The sequence below is a fragment of the Rhinichthys klamathensis genome, unplaced genomic scaffold (assembly GCF_029890125.1).
Source record: "Rhinichthys klamathensis goyatoka isolate OS25496 unplaced genomic scaffold, OSU_Roscu_1.1 h1tg000117l_1, whole genome shotgun sequence".
NCBI lineage: Eukaryota > Metazoa > Chordata > Actinopteri > Cypriniformes > Leuciscidae > Rhinichthys > Rhinichthys klamathensis.
The window spans coordinates 352,885-377,704 of NW_026606654.1; the positions used below are offsets into that span (position 1 = coordinate 352,885).

The 24,820-nt window shown below is 37.8% G+C and overlaps 1 protein-coding gene across 2 annotated transcripts in view; it reads left to right on the forward strand.

Moving 5' to 3' along the window:
• eml5 (EMAP like 5) overlaps nt 1-24,820 on the forward strand; it is a 115,843-nt gene that overhangs the window by 75,997 nt on the left and 15,026 nt on the right. The window contains exons 18-29 of one of the 2 annotated variants that reach the window (XM_056255056.1): nt 15-208; nt 296-407; nt 2,379-2,506; nt 7,348-7,489; nt 10,142-10,294; nt 10,702-10,833; nt 13,739-13,827; nt 16,343-16,519; nt 17,695-17,896; nt 18,054-18,180; nt 21,473-21,487; nt 24,588-24,596. In XM_056255056.1, coding sequence (XP_056111031.1) covers nt 15-208; nt 296-407; nt 2,379-2,506; nt 7,348-7,489; nt 10,142-10,294; nt 10,702-10,833; nt 13,739-13,827; nt 16,343-16,519; nt 17,695-17,896; nt 18,054-18,180; nt 21,473-21,487; nt 24,588-24,596 — 1,480 coding nt within the window. Of the gene's footprint in view, nt 1-14; nt 209-295; nt 408-2,378; nt 2,507-7,347; nt 7,490-10,141; nt 10,295-10,701; nt 10,834-13,738; nt 13,828-16,342; nt 16,520-17,694; nt 17,897-18,053; nt 18,181-21,472; nt 21,488-24,486; nt 24,597-24,820 lie in introns of both variants that reach the window. The other variant, XR_008807455.1, reaches the window with a different exon arrangement.

The window sequence follows — 24,820 nt, forward strand, 5'->3', positions numbered from 1 at the left end:
GTTGATGTTCTCAGGTGGTGGACTGATTGGGAAGAAGGGCAGCATGGGAAAAACCGAGACCATGATGTGTGCGGTGTATGGCTGGTCTGAAGAAATGGTGTTCTCGGGAACCTGCGCTGGAGACATCTGCATCTGGAGAGATATGTTCTTGGTGAAAACCGTCAAAGCTCATGATGGGCCCGTTTTCAGCATGCACGCCCTGGAGAAGGTATCAGATTTAGCTTCAAACAGTAAACAGGAGTCACTTTGTCTTTAAATGTGCTTAGAAATGAAATGCGAATATATTGTTGCTAAGGGTTTCGTGACTGGTGGAAAGGATGGAATAGTGGCTTTGTGGGACGACACGTTTGAAAGATGCCTCAAGACATATGCCATAAAGCGATCGGTGCTGGCCCCAGGCTCCAAAGGTGAGGACGTCACTTGCATTTCTTGAATGACAATTTACTTTTACAAATTACACTTACTTAAGGAACAGAATACGGTGAGATAATAGGACTTAAAGGGATAGTTCACCCAAAAATGAAAATTTCCATTTACTCACCCTCAAGTTGTTCCAAACCTGTATGAATTTCTTTCTTCTGCTGAACACAAAAGAAAATATTTTGAAGAATGTCGGTAACCAAACATTTGATGGACCCCATTTACTTCCATAGTATTTTTTTTTCTACCATGGAAGTCAATGTGGCCCATCAACTGTTCGGTTACCCATATTTCTTAAAAATATCTGCAAATAGGGCTTTTTAGAGAGTGTATCTATAATAAAGTTATTTTTCTTGCATAAATAAGGTTTATGCTTAAAACAAGAAAATATAACTTTGCCAAAGGGGTTGCAAATATAAAGTTAATAAAAAAAACTTTGAATGAATGACTAAATAAAATAAAAAATAAAAAATAAATAAATAATGGTTTTAAATGTAGCTAAAATGTAAACAACCCCCTATACTAAAGACCCTTTCACACCGGACGCGAAACGAAAAAGCGAAACGGAAAAGCGAATAGTTCGTGTGCGAATAGTTCGCGTCAAAACCATTCACATCAGCCGCGACGCGAATTTGCGACGTTCAGAGCTTCAACATTCCAAAACTTTCGCGCCGACAGCTGAGAAAACAAGGACACTTCATCATCATCATCCTCATCATCCAGTGAAGACGAGCAAAACAAAACTTAATAAGTGGTCAAAATTATGTCTGACCCATTCCAAATGTTTTCGATATATTGGGCATCTTATGATCCTTACTCATCTCATGCGGTTCCCTTTTCATATAGATCATCAACATAGATGAAATTTTAAAAATATCATTATATTATTTAAACGTATATATGAAACGTATGTTTTGTTTGAGTTTTTTAACTTATAGGCCTATTTAAGCGTCACCCCGCTCTGCTTTATTTACGCACATGCTCTGGTGTGTGGCCTATACATGCATGCAAAAATAATATGAAACACACAACCATGAATGTTGAAAATATTCCAAATCAATTATTTCCCTCCTAGTCAAAAATATTATAAATCATCAGCACGCACTTCATCAACTCACCGGAGACACCAACTATCCCAGCTATTTTATCCCATGCCTCGTTCTTTTGTAAACTGATCCCTATAAGCAAACAACATCATGTCATAAATGATGGGTATGCGTGCGTTGAGATGCGGAATAGGCAATATAAAAATGCTGTCATTATAAAAGGTTTCTAGTTTCAATGTATTGCTTGTTTTTAGTTTACATTTCATGTTGTGACACTTCTCTTCTCTCGCACATAATGCTGCTACGTCAGAGCAGCCAAAGCGTCAACAAGCTTCGCCTTTGTTTCCTTGTATGTGATTGGCTGAAGCCTTTTATGTCGCCGCAAAAGTAAAAAAAAATCGACATCGAAGGGAATAAATGTCGCCGCAGCACATTCGCGTTCGGTGTGGAAGCACTCATTACACAAACAGCTGATCAAAAAATAAAACTATCGCGCGAATTATTCGTGCGTCAAAATCGCGTCCAGTGTGAAAGGACCTTAATGCGAAGCATTTATAAATAAATAAATAAATAAATAATAATTTATTAAGTTGTTTATAATAATAATAATTGTTTTATTTTATTTGTATTGTTATTATTATTACTATTATACACAACTTAAAAATGGTTTAATTTACTTATAAATAATATGTATTTTTTGCCTTTAAAAATGTATTGATGTCCGTACTGGACAACAAAACAAAAATACTAAAATACTTGCAGTGTATAGCTTTAACAGTGTGAATAACTTGGCTGTTAAAGCTAATCAGGTCAAATACCTCCATGCATCCTCTAAGAACACTCAGTGTGTTTAATAAATAGAAAGCCAAGGTCACGGATGCATGTTTATTTATAGCATGTCCCTTCCTGCAGGTTTGCTTTTAGAGGACAACCCCTCCATTCGTGCCATATCTTTGGGTCATGGGCATATTCTTGTAGGAACAAAGAACGGAGAGATTCTGGAGGTGGACAAAAATGGGCCCATCACTCTTCTGGTTCAGGTAAGGCACAAATTCAGCTGTCAGATTAGCTTGACAAGCCACGAAACATGACCATTCTGAAAATAAATGAATAACACAGTAAGAAATGAGACAAGGGTTGAATGAAGAATTTCTGTCCGGTTGGCCTTGTTGATTCATTAAACTGAGCTTTACAAGTCTTACCCTCGAGCTGCCTGTCATGTTACATAAACTCACATGCATCCCTGGATGTGAATCTACTCAAATACAGAAATTAGTTTACCTTAATCCTCTCCTCGGGTCATTTTGATCCGAAATTCATTTTCTTTAATTTTTTTTTTTTTTTTTTAAATTGAGTGTTCATCGGAGTGGTACAAGACCTTGTCAGTTTTGTCACACTTGAAATACACGCTCACACGCACACAAATTGAGTTGTTCTAGTTTTTATAACAGTTACTCACAATATATTTGTGCTTGTTTTATTGTTGGCTAGGGGGAAATAGTACATCTTATTACTTAAAGTAATAGCCCAGCTCTCTTCAACAACCCGCTTCATTTGAGTCATCATTCATGGACGTCTCAAAAATGGTGAAGGATGAATTAGATACTGAAGTTTAATGCTTATCCTTGAAGTATATCATACTTATTATGGAAATAATATACTTATGTTGATTTTAATTAAATGAAAATGTATTATAGCTATATTTAAATGCAATTAACTGAACTTTAGAGTGCTATAGAATCCTACTTAAGTAGAACTTAAATACATCTTTATATGTAATTTTATAATTACTTTTATTGTCGTAAAAAATATATGAAATATGGCTGTACTGCCAAATGTACTGAGACGCATTTATGGTAAATTAAAAGCAAAAATATATATAAACATAAATATATTTAATGAAATTTCTTTTGAAACTTTTACGTACCTAAATACATATTTCTAATGATGTTTAACAATTTAGTACCTTTAAAAATCTTGTTACAAGTTGTTTTCTTACAGCAGCACCTGTAAATGAGGCTGAGAATGATGAGTCAGTCAAGTGTCTGTCTCTGCACCTGCCCTCACCACTCAACCACTTTGTAATGTTTTGCTCCAGTTTCATTTCAGAGACAAATGAAATGGTCCCGGGGCTGTTGTTGTAATAAATGGTAAACAGCAGTGACTGCAGACCAGGCAAAAAGAGTAGTTCTCCAATATTTCTGTACTCAGACACTAGCCATGGTTTAGTTTTCAGCATAGCAAGGAACAGCTGGTTTTTGGACACTGATTAAATGTGTATTTGTTTGTCTCGTGTGACTTGTGTTTTAGAGTCGGGTGCAATCGTTAGTTAAAGCTTGTTATTGAAGTCATTGTTTACTAAATGTTACATATCAGTTGGTACATACCCTTCATTGCATTATGTGAGCTTTAATACGTCAAGCGATAGTTAGGGTGTAGAAAAAAAATGCATGTTGCATTTAGCTAGTAAATATGCCTTAGAGCTTTTTCTAGATCCTACTCACTGCTAGAAAACATTTGAGCTTAATTAAATACTTATTTATTGCTCTCTGAAATGCTTTTTGGGAAAACCTTTTACGAATCCCATGGGTGCATCACGTCCAGTTTATAGCAGAACACACTGTGGGGAAAGGTGCACACTGACAGCATTATTTATTTGAATGGAAATGTTTTGTTTTGCATCCAATAGACACACACACACACACACACACACATACACATTTTTTTTTTTTTTTAAAGGTATAGCTCCGTGTGGAGGATATGGGAGACTATGGCCATGTTCAGACTGCCAGCAAAAATCAGATTTTTTGCATATCCAGATTTTATCCAAATGGGGTTTTGAAAGTCTAGACAGCGAAAAAACAAACAAACATCAAATCGAATCTTATTCAAACCACATATACAGGTCCTTCTCAAAAAATTAGCATATTGTGATAAAGTTCATTATTTTCCATAATGTAATGATAAAAATCAAACTTTCATATATTTTAGATTCATTGCAGACCAACTGAAATATTTCAGGTCTTTTATTGTTTTACTACTGATGATTTTGGCATACAGCTCATGAAAACCCAAAATTCCTGTCTCAAAAAATTAGCATATCATGAAAAGGGTCTCTAAACGAGCTATTAACCTAATCATCTGAATCAACTAATTAACTCTGAACACCTGCAAAAGATTCCTGAGGCTTTTAAAAACTCCCAGCCTGTTTCATTTCTCAAAACCGCAATCATGGGTAAGACTGCCGACCTGACTGCTGTCCAGAAGCCCATCATTGACACCCTCAAGCAAGAGGGTAAGACAGAAAGAAATTTCTGAACAAATAGGCTGTTCCCAGAGTGCTGTATCAAGGCACCTCAGTGGGAAGTCTGTGGGAAGGAAAAAGTGTGGCAAAAAACGCTGCACAACGAGAAGAGGTGACCAGACCCTGAGGAAGATTGTGGAGAAGGACCGATTCCAGACCTTGGGGGACCTGCGGAAGCAGTGGACTGAGTCTGCAGTAGAAACATCCAGAGCCACCGTGCACAGGCATGTGCAGGAAATGGGCTACAGGTGCGGCATTCCCCAGGTCAAGCCACTTTTGAACCAGAAACAGCGGCAGAAGCGCCTGACCTGGGCTACAGAGAAGCAGCACTGGACTGTTGCTCAGTTTTGCATGTCATTCGGAAATCAAGGTGCCACAGTCTGGAGGAAGACTGGGGAGAAGGAAATGCCAAAATGCCTGAAGTCCAGTGTCAAGTACCCACAGTCAGTGATGGTCTGGGGTGCCATGTCAGCTGCTGGTGTTGGTGCACTGTGTTTTATCAAGGGCAGGGTCAATGCACCTAGCTATCAGGAGATTTTGGAGCACTTCATGCTTCCATCTGCTGAAAAGCTTTATGGAGATGAAGATTTCATTTTTCAGCACGACCTGGCACCTGCTCACAGTGCCAAAACCACTGGTAAATGGTTTACTGAACATGGTATTACTGTGCTCAATTGGCCTGCCAGCTCTCCTGACCTGAACCCCATAGAGAATCTGTGGGATATTGTGAAGAGAAAGTTGAGAGACGCAAGACTCAACACTCTGGATGAGCTTAAGGTCGCTATCGAAGCATCCTGGGCCTCCATAACACCTCAGCAGTGCCACAGGCTGATTGCCTCCATGCCACACCGCATTGAAGCAGTCATTTCTGCAAAAAGATTCCTGACCAAGTATTGACTATTAAGTGCATAACTGAACATAATTATTTGAAGGTTGACTCTTTTTTTTTTTTGTATTAAAAACACTTATTTTATTGGTTGGATGAAATATGCTAATTTTTTGAGACAGGAATTTTGGGTTTTCATGAGCTGTATGCCAAAATCATCAGTATTAAAACAATAAAAGACCTGAAATATTTCAGTTGGTGTGCAATGAATCTAAAATATATGAAAGTTTAATTTTTATCATTACATTATGGAAAATAATGAACTTTATCACAATATGCTAATTTTTTTAGAAGGACCTGTACATTCCAATCACATTTTTACAGATGCGTCTCAGTCTGGAAATGCTCAAATCGGATTTCAAACTGCCTTTTAACGCAACACACAACAATTATGTCAAAACTGTTGACGGAAATGCCGGAAATATTCATACAGTGTTCAAATGGTATGTCCAAAGATTTCAGCATTTTCTGTACTTATTTGGAGTGTGAGATGATGCACCTCCATTTTTCCTAAATCCGTTTGGAAAGCTTTGTAACATACTCCTACAGTACGCCAGTACCAAAGCAACCCATGCCGATAGATTGGTTATGTCTCGACACACAAATCTTATTTGATCACTCTTAATTAAAAGTACAGACAGTCTGCTTGAAAAGATCTGATTTGAGAAAAAATCTGATTTGTCTGCAGTCTGAGTGAACATAGCCTGCCATACTGGGACTGTACAGCATCCCTCCATCACTGTGTTCCAGACTCCTGAATCAGCTCTTCAACACTGTGTCTGGATATATGCCCAGTTATAATGATCTTCTCCATCATTTGATGAATTACTACTGCCGTGCTCACTTGAAAAATGTAGATGAACATCTCTTTTAAATAAAATTTCTCAAGCAGTAAAAGTGCGATGGAATTTGCTAACTTTTATAGTGAATAATGAGTGAAGTTTTCATAGAATTGAGGTGTGTTTGTGCTGAAAAGAACACTAAAAAATGAATCATGGGTCTTGTAATTTTCATAAAATAGTGATAATTAAGAAAATTGTGGTTCAGTGTTGTATAGAAAATATCTCATAACTTTTCACATTAAGGAAACATCCACCGTTTTGAGGCTTGAATTGAGGAACAGATTAAGCTGATAAAATGAAGGAAAAAAGGCTACCTATTTATTTTAAGATAATTAGTTCAATTATGCAGTTTTAATTAGAGACACCATTGTTAGTTCCCAGCATGCTTTGCACATGGCTGGAAATAGAGAGCAAATATTGAAATGTGAAAAGTGTTATTTTATGTGTTTTTGAGTAAAGGGAAACATCTGTTAATGTTTAATGTTCAGTTATGTTTGACATGTGAAATAGTTTTGATCGTTATCATTGTGTGCAGAAGAGTAGGGCTTATGGTTAGGCTGTCAATAACTGCATGTATTAATACTCTGAAGCATGTTGAACTTGCTTTGTTCATTGAGCAATAACTGCTTTGTTTCTGTGCTGAGCAGCATACAGCATTTCAATTATACAATATAACTCAAAGTCAAATATAAACTGGTTATTTCCATTTCCACTCTAATTCACACACTTTTGAGTGTCAACTTAAAATAAAAAAGCATATTTCACTAAAAATATTAACTAGTAAATGACAGTTATGTTGGTTTGTTAGTATATATTAATTGTGTGTGTGTGTGGTGGGGGTGTATTTAGGGTCACATGGAGGGCGAGGTCTGGGGTCTCGCCACTCACCCTCATCTGCCCCTGTGTGCCACTGTCAGCGACGATAAGACCCTGCGCATATGGGACCTTTCCCCCAGCCACTGCATGCTCGCCGTACGCAAACTCAAGAAAGGTAAGCAGATCCTCACTCATTACACTACATTACAAACTTACACTGTTTCATGTGTTCACAGAGGACATAATAAAACATTGGGTTACATTTTAATGTGTCCTTGTTGCAGTGTAATAAAGCATGAGTAATATGAGTAAACAATATTAATTAATAGCATGTATACTACGGGGCAGTTGAATGCTTGAAACTGATCGGTTGACAAAATCTTATGATGTAACAAGGAGAAATAACAAAATGACTAACTATAGATAACCTTGTTGTTCAATGACATACATTCAAAGCACAAATGCATTACAGTCTACAAACAGTAACAGTAAATCAGCCCCTCTGTCTGATTATAAATAGCTCCTTATCTATGAACTTGTCTTGTGATTTGTATTCCAAGCTTGGCCTACACATGTTTGACCTCGTTTTGCTTCAGAAACTCAGTTTGCATTGAAAAATGTAACTTAAAGGACAAGTTTGGTATTTTACACTTAAAGCCCTGTTTTAAGATAGTTTCTGATGAAATAGAACGGTTAAGATTGAAATTTGGACACATGTTGCTGGCCCGAGAATTTTCGGTTTCTGTGGTTGCAACCCCCCCCCCCCCCCAACCTTCACCTCCACAATGGTTGCATAGGTGCACAGGAACAATCCTTCATAAAACGCATTAAACTTCAGTTTACAAAGACGTGAAACTCACCGAGTGGTCTGGGGTGTTCACTGATATGCTCACACAAAAATCGCTGCAAAAGATGCTTTCCAGCAGGTGTTTTACCATTCGTTGTAAAACTGTGGACCTATTTTTCCAAACGCCTCACACCCGTACATTTTTCCGTTGAGAGCTTGAATAATAGACACTCCAGCCCAGTTGGTGGCAATAATGCACCTTTGCCAATTGCAAGCAAACCACTGGCATGCATAGACAGTATAAGAAGTGGACAGAGCCATCTCATTGGAACTCAGTTGAGACAGTTGAAGCCCATTTTTAGCGATTTTTGAGCACTTCCGTTCCTGACGCGCAGACTCAAACCGACTCAAACTAAGCTTGATGACGTGAGCAACCTGTCTGACAGACGTAAATCTTCTAGTAGCTGTGCGTGAAAATTGCCAACGTTAATCTTGCAGAGACGGGGAACTTGAGCAAAGAGTTCTTTGGCGTGAGTGAGCAAGAGTAAGTATTCCGTTGCTTTTATGGACTCATTATCTATGGGCTTCTCCCTTCACGGGACGTCCCCCCGATTGCCTGCGAGCTTCTCCTCCTGTCTGTACGGTAATTTCTGTACAGCGCGACAGAGAGTCGAGTGGTTATGACGCAATCGTTAGCCTATTTTTACAAAAACTGTTTCTACGGGGCCATAATGTAACATAGAAGGTAATGGAGCCCTTTATACATTGTCGTGTTTCTTTAGAAATAAATAATGGACAAATGGAGTCTTTAAACGCCTCAGATGTAAAGTTATTCGCTGTCAAAGTGACGCCAAAATGAATGGGAGTCAATGGAAATGCTAACGCAAGTTGCAACCACAGAAACCGTAAAAAAATTCTCGGGCCAGCAGCATGTGTCCAAATTTCAATCTTAACCGTTCGATTTCATCAGAAACGATCTTAAAACAGGGCTTTAAGCGTTAAAATACCGAACTTGTCCTTTAAGTGAAGAACACTCAGCTTGCAAATTAGCCCGAGATCATATTGATTGCATGAGCGCAGAATCTCTAAAGGGAATGGTTACAAAACATTTTGTAGAGGAACCATTTGCGCTCATTCATGGAATACTGTATAGACCAGCGATTTAATCAAATAAAGCTTGATAGGTCAAATCCTTAAGGTGAGCTATCAACTCTTCATCAACCCTAATTAAATTGTATTATGATGGTTATCCTTAGAGTACACTGGGTCTTTGCATATTTACTTTTAATTAACAATGATAACTTACTTCACAATGATTAGAGGATTGTTTAATCGGTTCAAGAGATTAACTTAAATTATCACTTTGATTTAATGTTATGGCTGAAATTATATTTTTATGTTATGGTTGATATTAAAATTCTATACTATTTTGTCAAAATAAATTAAAAATAAAACATCAACTAAAATCAATCATTTTAAATGCTACACATGAATTTAGCCATCACAACATTTCACTGTACAGTATGAAAAATGATACATTTTGAATTTTTCTGACGATTACATTTAACAGTGTTATTGAATTATTATTATTAAAATGTTTTTTTGGACAAACATTAAGTGAACATTAGATGTAGGTAAAAGGGAATATAAATTTAAAAATAGTAGCATGCAGAATTATCAACCAATAATATGAATCCAATATCGACGATGGATATAACTTTTATTTTCGTTTTTGTCATTTTGGCGTTGACAATCACTTGTAACCTAATGCTTTCATTGAGCGGAAGAGATTTGGCATGAACATTTAGCTAAAATTTTTTCTTTTGCATTTCACGGAAGAATTAAAGTCATAGAGCTTTGAAACAACACAAGTGAATAAATGGTGATGGGTGATAGTTGAACTAACCTTTTAACTTACTTCATGGGCATTTTTCAACATTGATTCATAAAGTGAACCTGTCTTTTCAGCTGTCATGATAGATTTTTAACGACAAAAGTGCTTGACGTGACATGGCATTTGACCGTTATAACTTCTTGCAGGCGGGCGATGTTGCTGCTTCTCTCCAGACGGGAAAGCTCTGGCTGTGGGCCTCAACGATGGATGCTTCCTCATCGTCAACGCAGACACTCTAGAAGATCTGGTGTCATTTCATCACCGCAAAGACATCATATCAGAAATCCGCTTCTCTCCTGGTTAGTTAACACACTCATTTCAGACAGTGTCATTGTTATTATGTTACATGTAGTTACTAACTATAAATTATGCATAATTACATGCAAACCAAACCCTAATCCTAACCCTATAGTAAGTACATGTAATTACTTAAATGTATAATTACAGTGTAACAAAGACTCATTAAAATAAAGTGTAACCAAAGAATGATACAGTGGAAATGCCTAGAGTACTGAGACAAGAATATAACATTTTGAATTATTTCATCTGATCTATTCAGTACGATAGTATGAGCTATTTCTGTACCTTCACATACACTAATGTAATTAACGAATATTTACAGGAATGTATTAACATATTAATGAGAATGTGATATCTGGGTCATGGTAAGAGCTCAAAATTGAAAATCTGATTTTTTTTATTACAGTAACAGGCAAGTATTTGGCTGTGGCATCAGGTGACAGCTTTGTGGATATTTACAACGTGATGAACAGCAAGAGGGTTGGTGTGTGCAAAGGATCCATGAACTACATCACCCATCTGGACTGGGACAAGAGAGGTGAGAGAGATACAAGACACGAGGGCTGTATTTCAAAGAGAAAATAAGTCAAGGGACATTCACACTGACAGAGTTTTGCAGCAACAAATTGTGACCAGAAGTCATTCATCTTCACTAAGAGTTGGGGATTTCAGGCAATGAGAGATAGAAACAGAGAGGCGATAAAAGCTGAGGCAAGTTTAACTTTATGCAGTTACGCAATGTGGCGACTAGTGGAAAAAAAGACATTGCAGTTCTTTGTGATCTGTGTTCTTGTAGATTTGAAAGTAGGCAAGATCCGAAAATTTGGATATTTCAAGAAAGTTTGATTAATGCATTGATTTTCCGTCATCTTGTTGATGATATGATGCATTGTGCAGTGCTGCAATTTGTTATGCACTGCTGCACAGAATGTTAATTAAAGCTGCCGTCGGCAAAATTTTTTTGATCATATTCAGTGAAATCGACACTATAATCCGACAGAACAACATAAAAAAAGTGGTTTTAGAAAAAAACTCGAGCTTCTAACTCCACCTGGTGGGAGGGTATCCGTTGACAGTGGGGGAGGGGCATGAGAGTTGTAAACATTCAAAATTTTGCCTAAGTCCACTCAATCTGCCAGACTTGCCGACTGCAGCTTTAAGCTAATTCATTTTCTAAATGTAATGGGACATCTAATTTTTTACCAGCAATATATTCCATTTGCTGTCAGACTAGATAGCACAAGTGCTCTATAAGGGGCCTTGAACCACACCAACCCCTTCGGAGCTGTATCGCTACATTTCATTCAAAGCAAAAAGGTATTTGACATGTAAAAAATAAAAATAAAATATCCAATATAAATCATTGGTTTAAAATAAAATAAATGTGGATTCAACTACACATTTAATATTTCTAATGAATAGAAAATGAATAATTAACCAGTTTATTAAATGTTTCTATCACTAGCAGTGTCCAACAATATATATGACACACAGTAAAATATTCTGTTTACATAGGATATTTATATTGATTTTTCTTTGATTTCTTCACACATGTGTCTTATTTCATCTCAAGCTCTTCACTGACACTGTTGTCCCCTTGGTAAAGTACACTGACTTTAGTAACATCTAATTAAGGGCACAGTTGTTCGCTGTAGTGGAAATAATGCCACAGCTGAAGTCAACCAACAGTGCAGCCACATGATAAGCTGTCAGAGTGAACGTTCCTTCAGGAGTGAAACTGCTTCCCAACTAATAAGGCTTTATATCAAGTTTGCATAAACAAGCACACACATGGGTTGGACAATGAAACTGAAACACCTGGTTTTAGACCACAATAATGTATTAGTATGGTGTAGGACCTCCTTTTGTGCCCAAACAGCATCAATTCGTCTTAGGAATGTCAAATACAAGTCCTGTGGCCAGAGGGATTTTGAGCCATTCCTCTTCCAGAGCTGTGTCTAGGTCACTATATGATGCTGGAAAATGTTTTCTCCAAAAAAAAACCTAAAGTGTCTCAAAAGTATTTAGATCTTGTAACTGTGCAGGTCATGTGAGATGCTCAACTTCACTTTCATGTTCCCCAAACCATTCTGTCACAAGTCTTGCTGTGTGTATTGGTGCATTATCATGCTGATACACGGCACCCACGTACTATGGTACAATGTTTGAACCATTAGGTGGACATGGTCCTCCAGAATTGTTCGGTAGTCCTTGGCAGTGACACGTCCATCAAGCACAGTAGGGAATGCCATGATGTTGCAGGCCAAACCATCACTGATCCACCGCCGTGCTTCACTCCAGGCACGCAACAGTCCGGGTGTTGATCATCTTTGTGGCTTCTCCACACCGTAACTCAGTAAAGACAGTGAAGGTGGACTCATCAGAGAACATTACATGTTTCACATTGTCCACAGCCTGAGATTTACACTGTTGGCACCATTGAAATCGACATTTGGTATTAGTACGAGTGACCAAAGGTTTGGCTATAGCAGCCCGACCATGAATATTGACTCTGTGGAGCTCCTGAGAGTCCAGGTGCGCATTTAATTCTGCAGTGAGTTGGGCAGCATGTTTTTTTGGATACAATCCGAGTTAGTGCCCGGACTTGTTGTTCTGGGGCCGGTTGCACCAGCTGGACGTTCGCCCGGTCGTAAGACTAAGCTTAACGTAAAATGCGTTTTAATTCCTGTGGGAAATGAATACCTGTTGCACCATCTGGGCGTAGCGCTCGACTGAGACTAAATCTTACGCCTAGTCTAAGGTAGGTGTAAAGTGAGAAGTCTTGACTTGTTACCATGGTGAAAATAAAGATAAAGAAAAATGTTGAGACAATGGCTCGTCGGGTTTATAGGCTACACGATCAGCGGGCTTTCCGGCGTGAAAGAGTAATGAGAGGCCGCACCAATCCACCAATCCGAGTTATCAACTAACAGTGCGTTAGAACATGTCAGCGTGTACGGTCACCGTCTACACAAAGCGTAGCTATGCCTAGTTGTAGTTTTAGATGGTGCAACAGGTGTAAATATTCATCGGAAAGCTGGACGTAACTATGTCCAGCGTAGAGCTTACACCCAACTTATTTACGTCCAGCTGGTGCAACCGGCCCCTGGTCACAGAAGAGCCAGCAAGACGTTCACCAACAATTTGTCCTCATTTGAACTCTGAAATTCTCCCATTATGTTGTGTGGATTGCGATATTTTTTGTGCAGCTGTAGAATTACCAGAAAATACTGTACGTATATAACCGTGAAACCTCCAACACTACATTGGCCAGTGTTTCAGCTTCATTGTCCAGCCCTTGTAGATTAATATAGTCACTCTACATATAATCACAAACTGCAGGTTGCTCATACAGTATCTTGGTAGAATTCATATTTTGAGAATTCATTTTTAAGCTTAACTTTGTTACATCGCAGCGTCTCTCTTCTGTTATCTTGTATTAGGGAAGCTTTTGCAGGTCAACACATCGGTGAAGGAACAGCTATTTTTTGAGGCCCCTCGTGGGAAGAAGCAAATCATTCCTGCCACAGAGGTATGGATCCTGAACATCTCACCGTGTGTCACCCTGAGAGGGGAAGGGCACTCTTAAGGGCAAGAACATGGCCCACTTTTCATTATATTGACTCTAAACTTGGAGGCAGGGAATTAGGCCGTGCTTAAGGGCACGGTACGTTGGGACAGACAGTGAACGCTTACCTTAATGACTTAAGATTTAGTAAGAGCTGGAAGCCCTTCAAAGTTTCTGATCACCTGCCTTTAGCCCAGGGTTCTCAAGTTTGATCAAAAGCTTGGAGTGAGAGCACATGCGGTTAGGGGAGGAGCCTTAATGGAGCCCCGCCCCCTCCCATCCCCGCCCCCAAGTTTACCCATTGTTCATAATAACCAGCACAAATTGAAATTATAGCAGTTGGTAAATCTGATAAATGACAGAGCAATTCATCACATCAAATATAGGCCTACTCTTTAAGGTTATATTTCAAAATTACAAATAACAAATTGTTTCAAACAGTTTGGAAAAACAAATCTTATTGCATTTTTCCCTGACATCTTTGAAAAATACAAATGCAATAGCAATGATTAGGCTATGATTAGTATGTTTTGACAGGATATAAAATATTACCCAGGGCACTCTGCTTTAATACACGTAGCCTTAATGTAACTAGAAAGACTATTAATACAGTATAATATATCATTTAAAATAAAATTAAGAAATACATCTTAATTCCTTCCCATAACATTTTCCTTAGTTTCAGATAACTAGCCAAACAGAGTCAAAGCTTCTGGCCTGGTTGCAAAGTAGTTGTAGAGTTTTTGACTGCATCAATAATGTATACGAGGGGCTATATATTAAATGTTCTAGCCTAAAAATGTTAGGCGAGCTTTCTTCCAACTTACATTCTCCATGACGACGTGTGTTCGCGCGATGTCGCGGTGGCCGAGAATATGTCCGTCAACTTCCGTGTGTTCGCGGACTTCACGCATCTATGTTGCCTCGTAACGAATGCAATCTGGCCGAGAGATACGCGCTGGCGGGCGGCAGGAAACTTCACTTTGTGTGCCTGCGCCTCGTATACAACGTTATGTATAAAGCTTGCAGGACAACTTGGTTGGCATTGCCTTTTCAGCGTGAGAAATACACTGTGTGGCGTGTGAGCGTGTGAACTGGTTGAATTGCGTGTGTCTCACGGCCAATGCGTGAGACTTGAGAACCCTGCTTTAGCCTCTATAGGAGGCATTTTGGCCAGAGTCTCTGTTCGATTAAGTTGGATTTTAATATTGAAATGAATGCTGCCAATTCATTTTCATTAAGAGTGTTGCTCAAAGTTTTTCTTCAGCTTTAAAGCATGAACTCTATGTATTGATTAAAAAATATTGTTCAGGGGCCGTATTCACAAAGAATTTTATCTTACCACTAGGAGTACTCCTAAATCGCACTAAAATATTTTAGCTAGGAGTTTTCTCTTAAAAGTTATTCACAGCGCCTTTCAGACCTACTCTTAGTAAGGAAAAATGACAACTCCTAAACTAAGAGTGAGTCTTCGTTGCTATGGATGACGTCACTTCTCATGCACGAGCTTCCTCGCAATGATCACGGTGATAGGTTGTTAGATGACAGGGCCATCATGAGGAGCATAACACAGACGCAACAAATCATGGAATTACGACATCTAATATAAATATGTCTGTGTCCTACACAAAACAATAATAGTAATGTCATCGAAATGCATATATAATGCCATGTTTGTGCAGGCCCCAGTGAAGTGTAATCCTAAAAAGGCAGAGAGAGAAAAGTCGTGAATTAAAATAAATTAAATCAAGGTAGCCTAATACCCTAATGAAAACCGCCACTTGCCTAATAATGAAAAAACGACACTTGCATTAACAGTTGCTTGGTTAATTGACATCCTATTAGCCTAAATAGACTACTTAAAGCAAGGAAATGTTGTTCTTACTGAAGTAATGTAATAGTTGAATGACAGTGGTTTATAAAGTCGCCAAAACGTAAAAGAAAGCCCAACTGGACGCAGGATCAGTTACTGCTGCTGGCCCAGTTGGTGCTAAAAAAAAAAAAGAAAAAAAAAAAAAAAAAGTGAAATTCGGCACTGGGATATCAAGCAAAACTAAGCGTGAGAATGGGAGAGGATTTGTTTGCAGATCAATGCAGCATTCCCGCTTGTGTCGCGGACCCGGGACGATCCTTTGTGAATAGGTCTTAGTGAGTTAGGAGTCCTCTCGACTTCTTTTAAGCTGTCCCAGACTTAGGTGCTACTTTTAGGGCTAAAATGCTTCGTGAATTACTCTTAGTGAAAAAAATTAGGAGTCCTAAAGTTAGGAGTGACACGCCCATTATTTTTAGGAGTTGCCCCTAAATTCGCCAGTTAGGAGCTACTTTTAGCCTTAAAATTCTTTGTGAATACGGCCCCTGATTAGGGGAAGACTCAGCAATATAATTAGCCAGCTTTTTCATGAAAAGGTCTAACTTGTAACTTTTATCTGGCCATTTTGATATTAACCAGAAGATTCCATGCTGCCTTTTCCTTCCTCAGGTGGACAAGATCGACTGGAGCACATGGACGTGTGTGCTCGGAAGTTCCTGTGAGGGAATTTGGCCTGTGGTCAGTGAAGTTACCGAAGTAACGGCCGCGTGTCTTAGCAATGACAAGAAGTTGTTAGCGACTGGGGATGACCTTGGATATGTCAAGCTCTTCAAATATCCAGTCAAGGTTAGGAAAGTGTTATCTAGACATTAATTATTACTATCACTCATACTAAGGGATAGTTCTCCTCCCAAAAAATATTTTGTCATCATTTACCAAAACTATATGGCTTTCTTTTTTTATTTTTTAATCTGTGGAACACAAAAGAAGACATTTGATTTGTCTATACATTGAAATTCATTGGGGTTCAGTGTTGTTTTGGACTCTACTGACTTTCATTGTATGTGGAAAAACAGTTAAAGTGTTTAAAACATTAATGCCTCAAATCAAATTATAATGTTATTTATTGTATCTTTTAAAAAGTTATACTTTTGGATTATTATGATCCAGTTGATTTGTAGATATAGACTTTTGGCCAACTTAAAAAAACCAACAAAAAAAAACAACAACAAATATGCTACAGGCAAATGTATTAGGTTTTCCTAAATTACATTTATGGTTTGTTCAAACCCTAAATTGTAAAGAAGAAGAAAAACTATCATAAAACCAGATATATTGTAAATTTGTTTTGCTTTTTATAACTTAGTTTTCACCATAAACTAAAGCTAAATTATAATATGAAAGTAGTTTTTTTTCCGCCTTAAGATAAAACTAAAAACATTTTGTTAGTCATTTTGTTAAATGATGTTTAATTGAATTGAATTGACTTAATATTGATAAATACAACTTCAAATTACCTTAATGTTTGTTGTGGTGTCTTTTTACAATATGCATCATATTTTCTCTAATGTACTAACAAAAAAACCCACAATAATTTCTGCAGTCAGAAAGCTAGTCAGTATGTGTTCTGTATATCAACACTGCTGTCAAGTGAAAATACTATTTAAACAAAATTGTTTCTTTTAATTTTTTCTATGGGGAGGTGTTAGTTGTTTTTATACGAACTGAACAAAACAGGTTTACATTGGAAACCACGATTTTCTATTACACTAATATTCAATTCAATTCAAATGTATCTGTATAGCACTTTTCACAATACATATTGTTTCAAAGCAGCTTTATAGAAAGTGCATTTCAGAAATGTACATAGAAAAGATACAGTTAGTATCTAGTTAGTACAGTTACAGTTATAATATAAAAATGCTCTTTAAAAAAATGGCCTGGCCGTTTCACTTTTACTGTAGATATTTTGATTTTATTATTTACCTACATGCCTGTTAACATTGTCATTATCTGAATAGGGAAAATACGCCAAGTTTAAGCGGTACATTGCCCACAGTACCCATGTGACTAATGTGCGCTGGTCACATGACGACTCTTTGCTGGCGTCTGTCGGTGGCTCCGACACCTGTCTGATGATCTGGAACCATGAGAACGAGGGCTGCCGAGAGGCCAGACAGTGTGACAGCGAAGAGTCTGACATTGAGAGCGAAGATGATGGAGGTGAAAAGATCATTCATAAAAAACAATTATCACTGCTATCCACTGCCATGTAGATTTAAAGAGGGTAGCCATCCATTATGACAAAATGTTTGTGTAATTACCATATGGCAAGATATAAAAGTAAAGTGTCTCTCCATCTGTGTGTTGCTCTGTGTAGGGTATGACAGTGATGTAACTCGGGAGAATGAGCTCATGTATGTAATCAAGGCCTTATCCACAAACTTGCGACCCATGACGGGGGTCAAGCCCCACTTCCAACAGAAGGAGCCAACTGTAGACGAAAGGTAGGTTAGGAATGACACCCAAAGTGGCATTGATGTTCACAGTAAGACTGTGACAATTCTGTAATATAATGTTACAGTAAGGTCAAACAGTAAGGATGAACAACTTTGGATGGAGCATGGATTGCTTCTCTTTTATCATTACTTTTTTCTTTTTCTTTGGTAGCTTAAAGAATACACTTTATTTTACCCACTTTAGACATTCTACTAACTATACGCAACTTTGTAACTACAACTACATGTCAACTAACTCTCATTAGAGTATTAGTAGACTGTTAGGATAGGGTTAGTGGAATAAATTGACATGTAGTTGCAAAGTTACTTATAGTCCGTAGAATATCTGTTGGGGAGCATCAAAATACTAAGCAGACAGTCTACTAATACTCTAACCAGAGTTAGTTGACATGTAGTTGCAAAGTTACTTATAGTTAAATTGAACAGGGTTCAAATAAGCATTTATACTGGGATGCTAGATAGATAGATAGATAGATAGATAGATAGATAGATAGATAGATAGATAGATAGATAGATAGATAGATAGATAGATAGATAGATAGATAGATAGATAGATAGATAGATAGATAGATAGATAGATAGATAGATAGATAGATAGATAGATAGATAGATTGATTGATTGATAGATTGATAGATTGATAGATGGATTTTTTAAATGCTGTAACCCTGTAATATGAAGTTTTGAAAACTCTTAGTTATCCACTTTACTGCTTCTATAAGCTCTTGTATTTCAAATTCACCATCACTCTACCACTAATATACCATTTTGAATGAGCTCATGTTGGTGGCACAATCTCTAAAGCCAAACTATTTACTGTCTCCTGCTCCTGCTGGAATACCTCACCAAACTGTATTTAAGAGGGATGTTCCTGGTTGAATATCAGTTTACATCTACCGGTATTCTTTTTTTTTTACCATAGTAAATAATTTTGACTTGCTTATCGAATGTTACGTTTACAATAAAGCACTTACAATGGAGGTCTATGGGCGATGGCATTTCCCCGGAATTAAAGGTATAGCTACAAGATTAAGACATTATATGGGCTAGCATGAGAATAGTGACCTTACTAAACAGAAGTTCCTTCCTTTAGAATAGTAGTGTCACCGCTAAAGTGATGATATAGACCAGAGGTGGCCAGGGTCCACTAGGGGCTCTTGTCAAACTTCCAATGGGGCCAAATAAGTATTAAAATTATTTAAATTAAGTTATATTCACATAATCTTAATGTAAACACTAAATATAGATGTTCAACATTAAACTGTCATTATATTTTTAAGTTTATTTATTATTTATTTTGTATTATTATTATGTTTTTTTAATTATAAAGTACCAGAGGTACATACCGTAAAACTTAAAATAATAGCCGAGTCCCAAATAGACGCCTGTCTCTTTTACACGCCTGGTGTGGCTGCAGGTTTGGGTAAATAAAGGCCGGTCTCAAATAGAGGCCGGGTCTGTTTTTTAGTTTCGGGTTGTATTTAACCTTCTAAAACCCGTCAGATCGTCCGCTTTTTGGCGGCCGCCAAAGGAAATTTGTGTCCCGCCAAAACTTTTATTGATCGGCGAGTGATGTAGAATAGAATGACTGCTGCGCTTGACAGGGCGCATAACGAGCAGAGAGAGAGAGAGAGAGAGAGAGAGAGAGCGCCCCGACCGCGCGCGCGCACTCTCACGTCTTCAAACAACACGAGCGCTGTCTTGCTCTCTCTCCCTCGCACATATTAATCAAAATCAATTGACACGATAATAAAAGGTCGGAAGACCGCAATTTTACGTGGAGCATTTGGAGATTTTAAGAGATTAGAGACTCTAGGCCTACACTCAATAAACAACATCTCAACACTAAATTATAAAGGCCTGTCTCATATAGACGCCTGTCTCAAATACAAGCCGGTGCAGTTCGACGATTTGGGAAAATAAAAGCCCGGGCTATTATTTGAAGTTTTACGGTATGTACTTAGATAGGAGGGCCTTCAAATATTGTCTTAAAGCAACACTAAGTAAGATTTTTTTTACCTTAAAATAATGTTTCCAAAATCGTTTCAGTGGTTCATTAAGTCGAAACAGGTTTGCCTCCGCTTTGCGGTCCTATATGTGCTATAACCACACTATATAAGATTGCCAGATCGGGTCGAGTTTCTGAAGTTCTAATGAGACATAAGAAAACTTCACGTCAAGCGTTACAATAGTCATTATTTTGCTTTTCTTCGTTTCTGATGTCGCAATACATCATACTTTCATGAAACATGCAACATACTCTACCTTGTCTGTGGTCATCGTTCATTCCAAAGCCGGTGCTGGATAAACAGCGAGCGTGCGTGCGACATTATGGATGCGCTAGGGTAAATTATTTACGACAGCGGTAATGGACAATTCCGCTTCCAACCTGTAGGGCGACCGCAGAGGAAAAGTTACTTGGTGTTGCTTTAAAGTCATAAAAGGTTGAAAATAGACCCTTATTATGACCCCCGACCCTATTATGCTTTTTCAAACATTACCTTTCATCCAGTGTATAATGTAGCTTTATGTGAAAGTAAAAGGTTTTAAGTTTTAAAGATCAGAGTGCATGAGAAGTTATTGTCTCTTAAAAGAAAGAATCGATTCTGAACTCGTCAGCAATTCCAGTCTCAATTCCTGTTACAAACCTACATAACAATGTAACAAGTTTGCATAATGCCAGCCTATGGTCTTCAATGACAGGCCGCAAACGACGTCTGCTTTGACCCGCTCTCAAACACTGTAGTTGTATTTGAGGCTGGAAGAGTTTGGTTTGAGTTGTAGAAATGACTAGAAGACGCTGTTTTCTGCACTGCAAATCCATGCTACAAATTCCTTTATCTGACCTTTTCAGACAATTATAGTATTTTTTTTACCTTGGATGCAGGTAAACCAATTGTAGGAGACCTTTAAAATAGTATATTAGGGGCACTTTAAATAACACAGTTTTGTACTGAATTGTATTTAAAAATACGTTCTTCACATACAAATACATGTTTCACATGCTTGTGATTGTCTTGCCCATAGATTCCCAATGTAAATGCATTACTGCAGATATGATTTTTGTTTTGACAAATTCAGGGATTCATCGAAATTGAGCTCAAGTTCAATTGAGAAGTTTTATTAACAATTGTAACTACCACTAGGCATTTAAAAACATTGAGTGCATATTCTGGAACTCTTTGGCTTTGAGTGACATGCTACCCTCCTGTCTGTCTTTTCCAATTTTCCTCACTCCTCTGTCTGTCTCTGCACTCCACTCCTCTCTCTCACCATGTGAAGGCAGGGCGTAGTCAGGTAAGAAGATCAATAAAAAGTGTCATTTGTTGAGAATATAACCAGTTTCATGTGCCGCCTCCTCTCATGCTCTTCGGATGTTTGCTAAGCCGCATGGCAACAGCCATCAAATCCATAAACCCATGTACCTTTCCCTGACCTGAACCATAAAACCGCATGTCGCTAAGTTTTTGCTCTTATTTTAAACTCGAGAGGCTTTAAAAGCAGGTAATTTTAGTCTTAAATTAGAGTAGATGGCACAGTATTATGTTAAGTGCTTTCCTGGCAAATATCATTGCTTTGAAGTGACTTTATTACTGCTATCCACCGCTAATTATTTAAAGAGTAATGCTGCTTCTTTGGCTGCTGGGAACTTGCTCATGCTTTGCCCCCTGCATTCTCTCTTAAGACGTTTAAAGGATTAGTTCACCAAAATACGACATTTATGTCATCATTTACCTTCATGCTGTTTCACTTTCTTCCAGTAAATTACTTTCTTCCATGTAAGACAATGAGAAATTTAAAATAATGTAGTTATCCCCGCCACCCCACATAGAACAAGTGGTTTGGGAGATGGATGGATGCGTTCTTTTCCATGCAATGACAATAAATGTGGACTGAACCTTTCAAGACTCATGACATGACTCATGCACGACATTGCAAAGTCTATAAAGCCATACTATATCTTTGTGTGAGGAACAAATCAAATGTAATTAGTTGTTCATTAATAATCTTCAACTCTTGTTGAAGGATCAGTCCGATTAGTGAACGAATCATTCAGACTTGTTTTGTAAATTGGATCAAATTTATCAAAAAGCTCTGACTCTCTCTCTCAAAAAAAAAAGAACAACAACAATGATTAGGTGTTCAAGCACGAAGTGCTGAAAACCTATTGTAATTGTCCTGATTTTTATTATTATTTTTCTTCTGCCGTAAAACGCATCGTGCAGCCCAAACTGTAAGGGCTAGAGACTTGAAACTTTGGCAGATGGTAGTACAAAAATCGAGGAGAGGTTCAGAGAGTATGACCCCGATTGGCCTATAGGGGGCGCTATAGCAATCAATTGCGCGTAACTGCTCATAACTCCTAAATCGTAAGGCGTAGACTCAAGTGTCTTATATCAATGGAAAGCTGGACTCTTGACTTAAAAAACGTATATCTCCGATTTCATTTCCGCCATGATGGATTTTCCGCCATTTTGAATTTTGTCAAAAAACTACTTTTGCGAACTAGTCCCTGGTTTTTTGCCCGATCGGAACCAAACAAGTGCAGAAATGTTCTCTGGAGTCTGAATATCAATAATTATCAAAAAAAAAGTAGAAATTTCGATTTCCAGTTGCTAGGGGGCGCAAAATGATCGTTGTGGGAGGAGCCTATTTTACTAAAATGGCTATAACTCGAGAAGGAAATGAGATATCTTCACCAAACTTGACACACTTTTGTATGAGGACAGTTTGGGGTCACAGTAAAAAAACCGCGTCGATTTAACACTAGGTGGCGCTATAACATTAAAAAAACTTAAAAGGGGGTGTGGCCACCTGACCGTTAGTCCGATTGACTTGAAAATTGGTATGCAGTGTCTTGGTCCAAGGTGCCATGTATGTGTAAAAGGACATTGGCGTATCTCAAAAAACATGACCGCCATCGACCAATGAAGTTTGAGCCCCTATGAGACAAGGTTAACGGAGGCCAATCGGAACGAAACTCAATGGGCATGTTCGACTCATGGCCTAAGAGGTCTGTAAGAGTTTTGAAAGAAATCGGCCACTAGTTGGCGCTAACGAGTTTTACGGCTCTGTAATCACATGGTGTTGCACATATCCCCACAAAATGCATATCAAATGATAGATCTCCTCATGCTGAACAACTTTGCCTCTAGAACCATTGCTGTCAATCAAATCGTTCATTAAATATTCACGAATATGTTAAAAACCTACTTTTGCGAACTAGTCCCTGGTTTTTCGCCCGATCGGAACCAGACTAGTCTAGGACAATTCTCTGGACTCTCAAGATCAATAATTATCAAAAAAAAGTTTAACTTTGCCCTTTGGTTCACTGTAACAGGGTCATTTAGAAAATGGGAGTGTCAAAATACACTCAAAAGCCTATAAAACATAAATGAAAACTCAGAACTTCACAAAAATTGATGAGCATATGTGTCATAACATGGTGAAGAAGCATGCAAAGTTTCATGGAGATCGGACCATAAGTGGCGCTATAACTGTTAAAAAGCTTTAAAACCATACATTTCCTATGGTAAATTGTCTGTATTGGCTGTAAATGGTGTTTTCCATCTATTATGTCAGTGGTTAAATGTATGCTAAATAAAACTTAATGTCTTAAATGCTTATGTGCTTAACGGCCTTAAAGGCCTTAACTGCTTGAACACCGCTAAATGCTGCTTGCAGCTTTAATTTGTTTATGAATCTGACATTGTCCCTTATAAAAAAGAACACTTTAACACACTTTTAAAAGGAGTACTTATAACAGAAATAATATACTACTTTAAAAGAATATACTTAAGTGCGAACTGACTTTAATGTTAAATACATTTATTTAAACTTAAGTGTTTTTTGACCCACTTAAGTAGGTCTTGAGTACATCTTTATTTATAATTTCACTTTTATTGTCTTTGAAATATGGTTAAAGTGTTTTGTTGAATGTACTGAAAACACTTTTCATGGTGTCTTTTCTCTTTTTGTCATTTTGAAGCTTGGCAACCTAGGTCCTCCTTTAGTTTCATTGTATTAAAGAGATTGGCCAAGATATTCTTCACAAATTCACCTTTTGTGTTATAAGGAAGAAAGAAAGTCATAGTGGTTTGGAACAACATGACATTGAGTAAGAATTTTGGGTGTACTATTCCTTTGAAGTGTAAGGAAATGATCCTATTTACTGAGCTAATTTTAGACAGAGCTGGTCTCCTGCTTGACTAGCTCTATATGTCATTCTGTGTTTTGGCATATGCTGTCAAGTGAACATGAATACATTTTTGTTGTATTTTGTTTTGTGTTCTCAGTGTCCCTGTGTTGTGCTTCTTTGTTTTTTGGAGCACTTGAGGGAACTGCTCAACTGACACTTCTAACGTTTTCTCTCTCTCTGTTAATGCTGCTTTTAAAGGGGCTCAAGGTAAGACTAGACTGATCCCTTACACCTCATTCTACCCGATACTTTTAGGATTTTTTCTCGCATTCAAACTTTTTGTTTTAGTTTTACAAAAGTTTCACACAAACGTTTATCATGCATCACAAACTGTGATATAGAGCTGATTTAGTATCTTTGTTTTTAGTATTTGGTTACATGTTACAGTGAAAACGTGATGTGAAATGTAACCATGCCAGATGTCTGGTGTC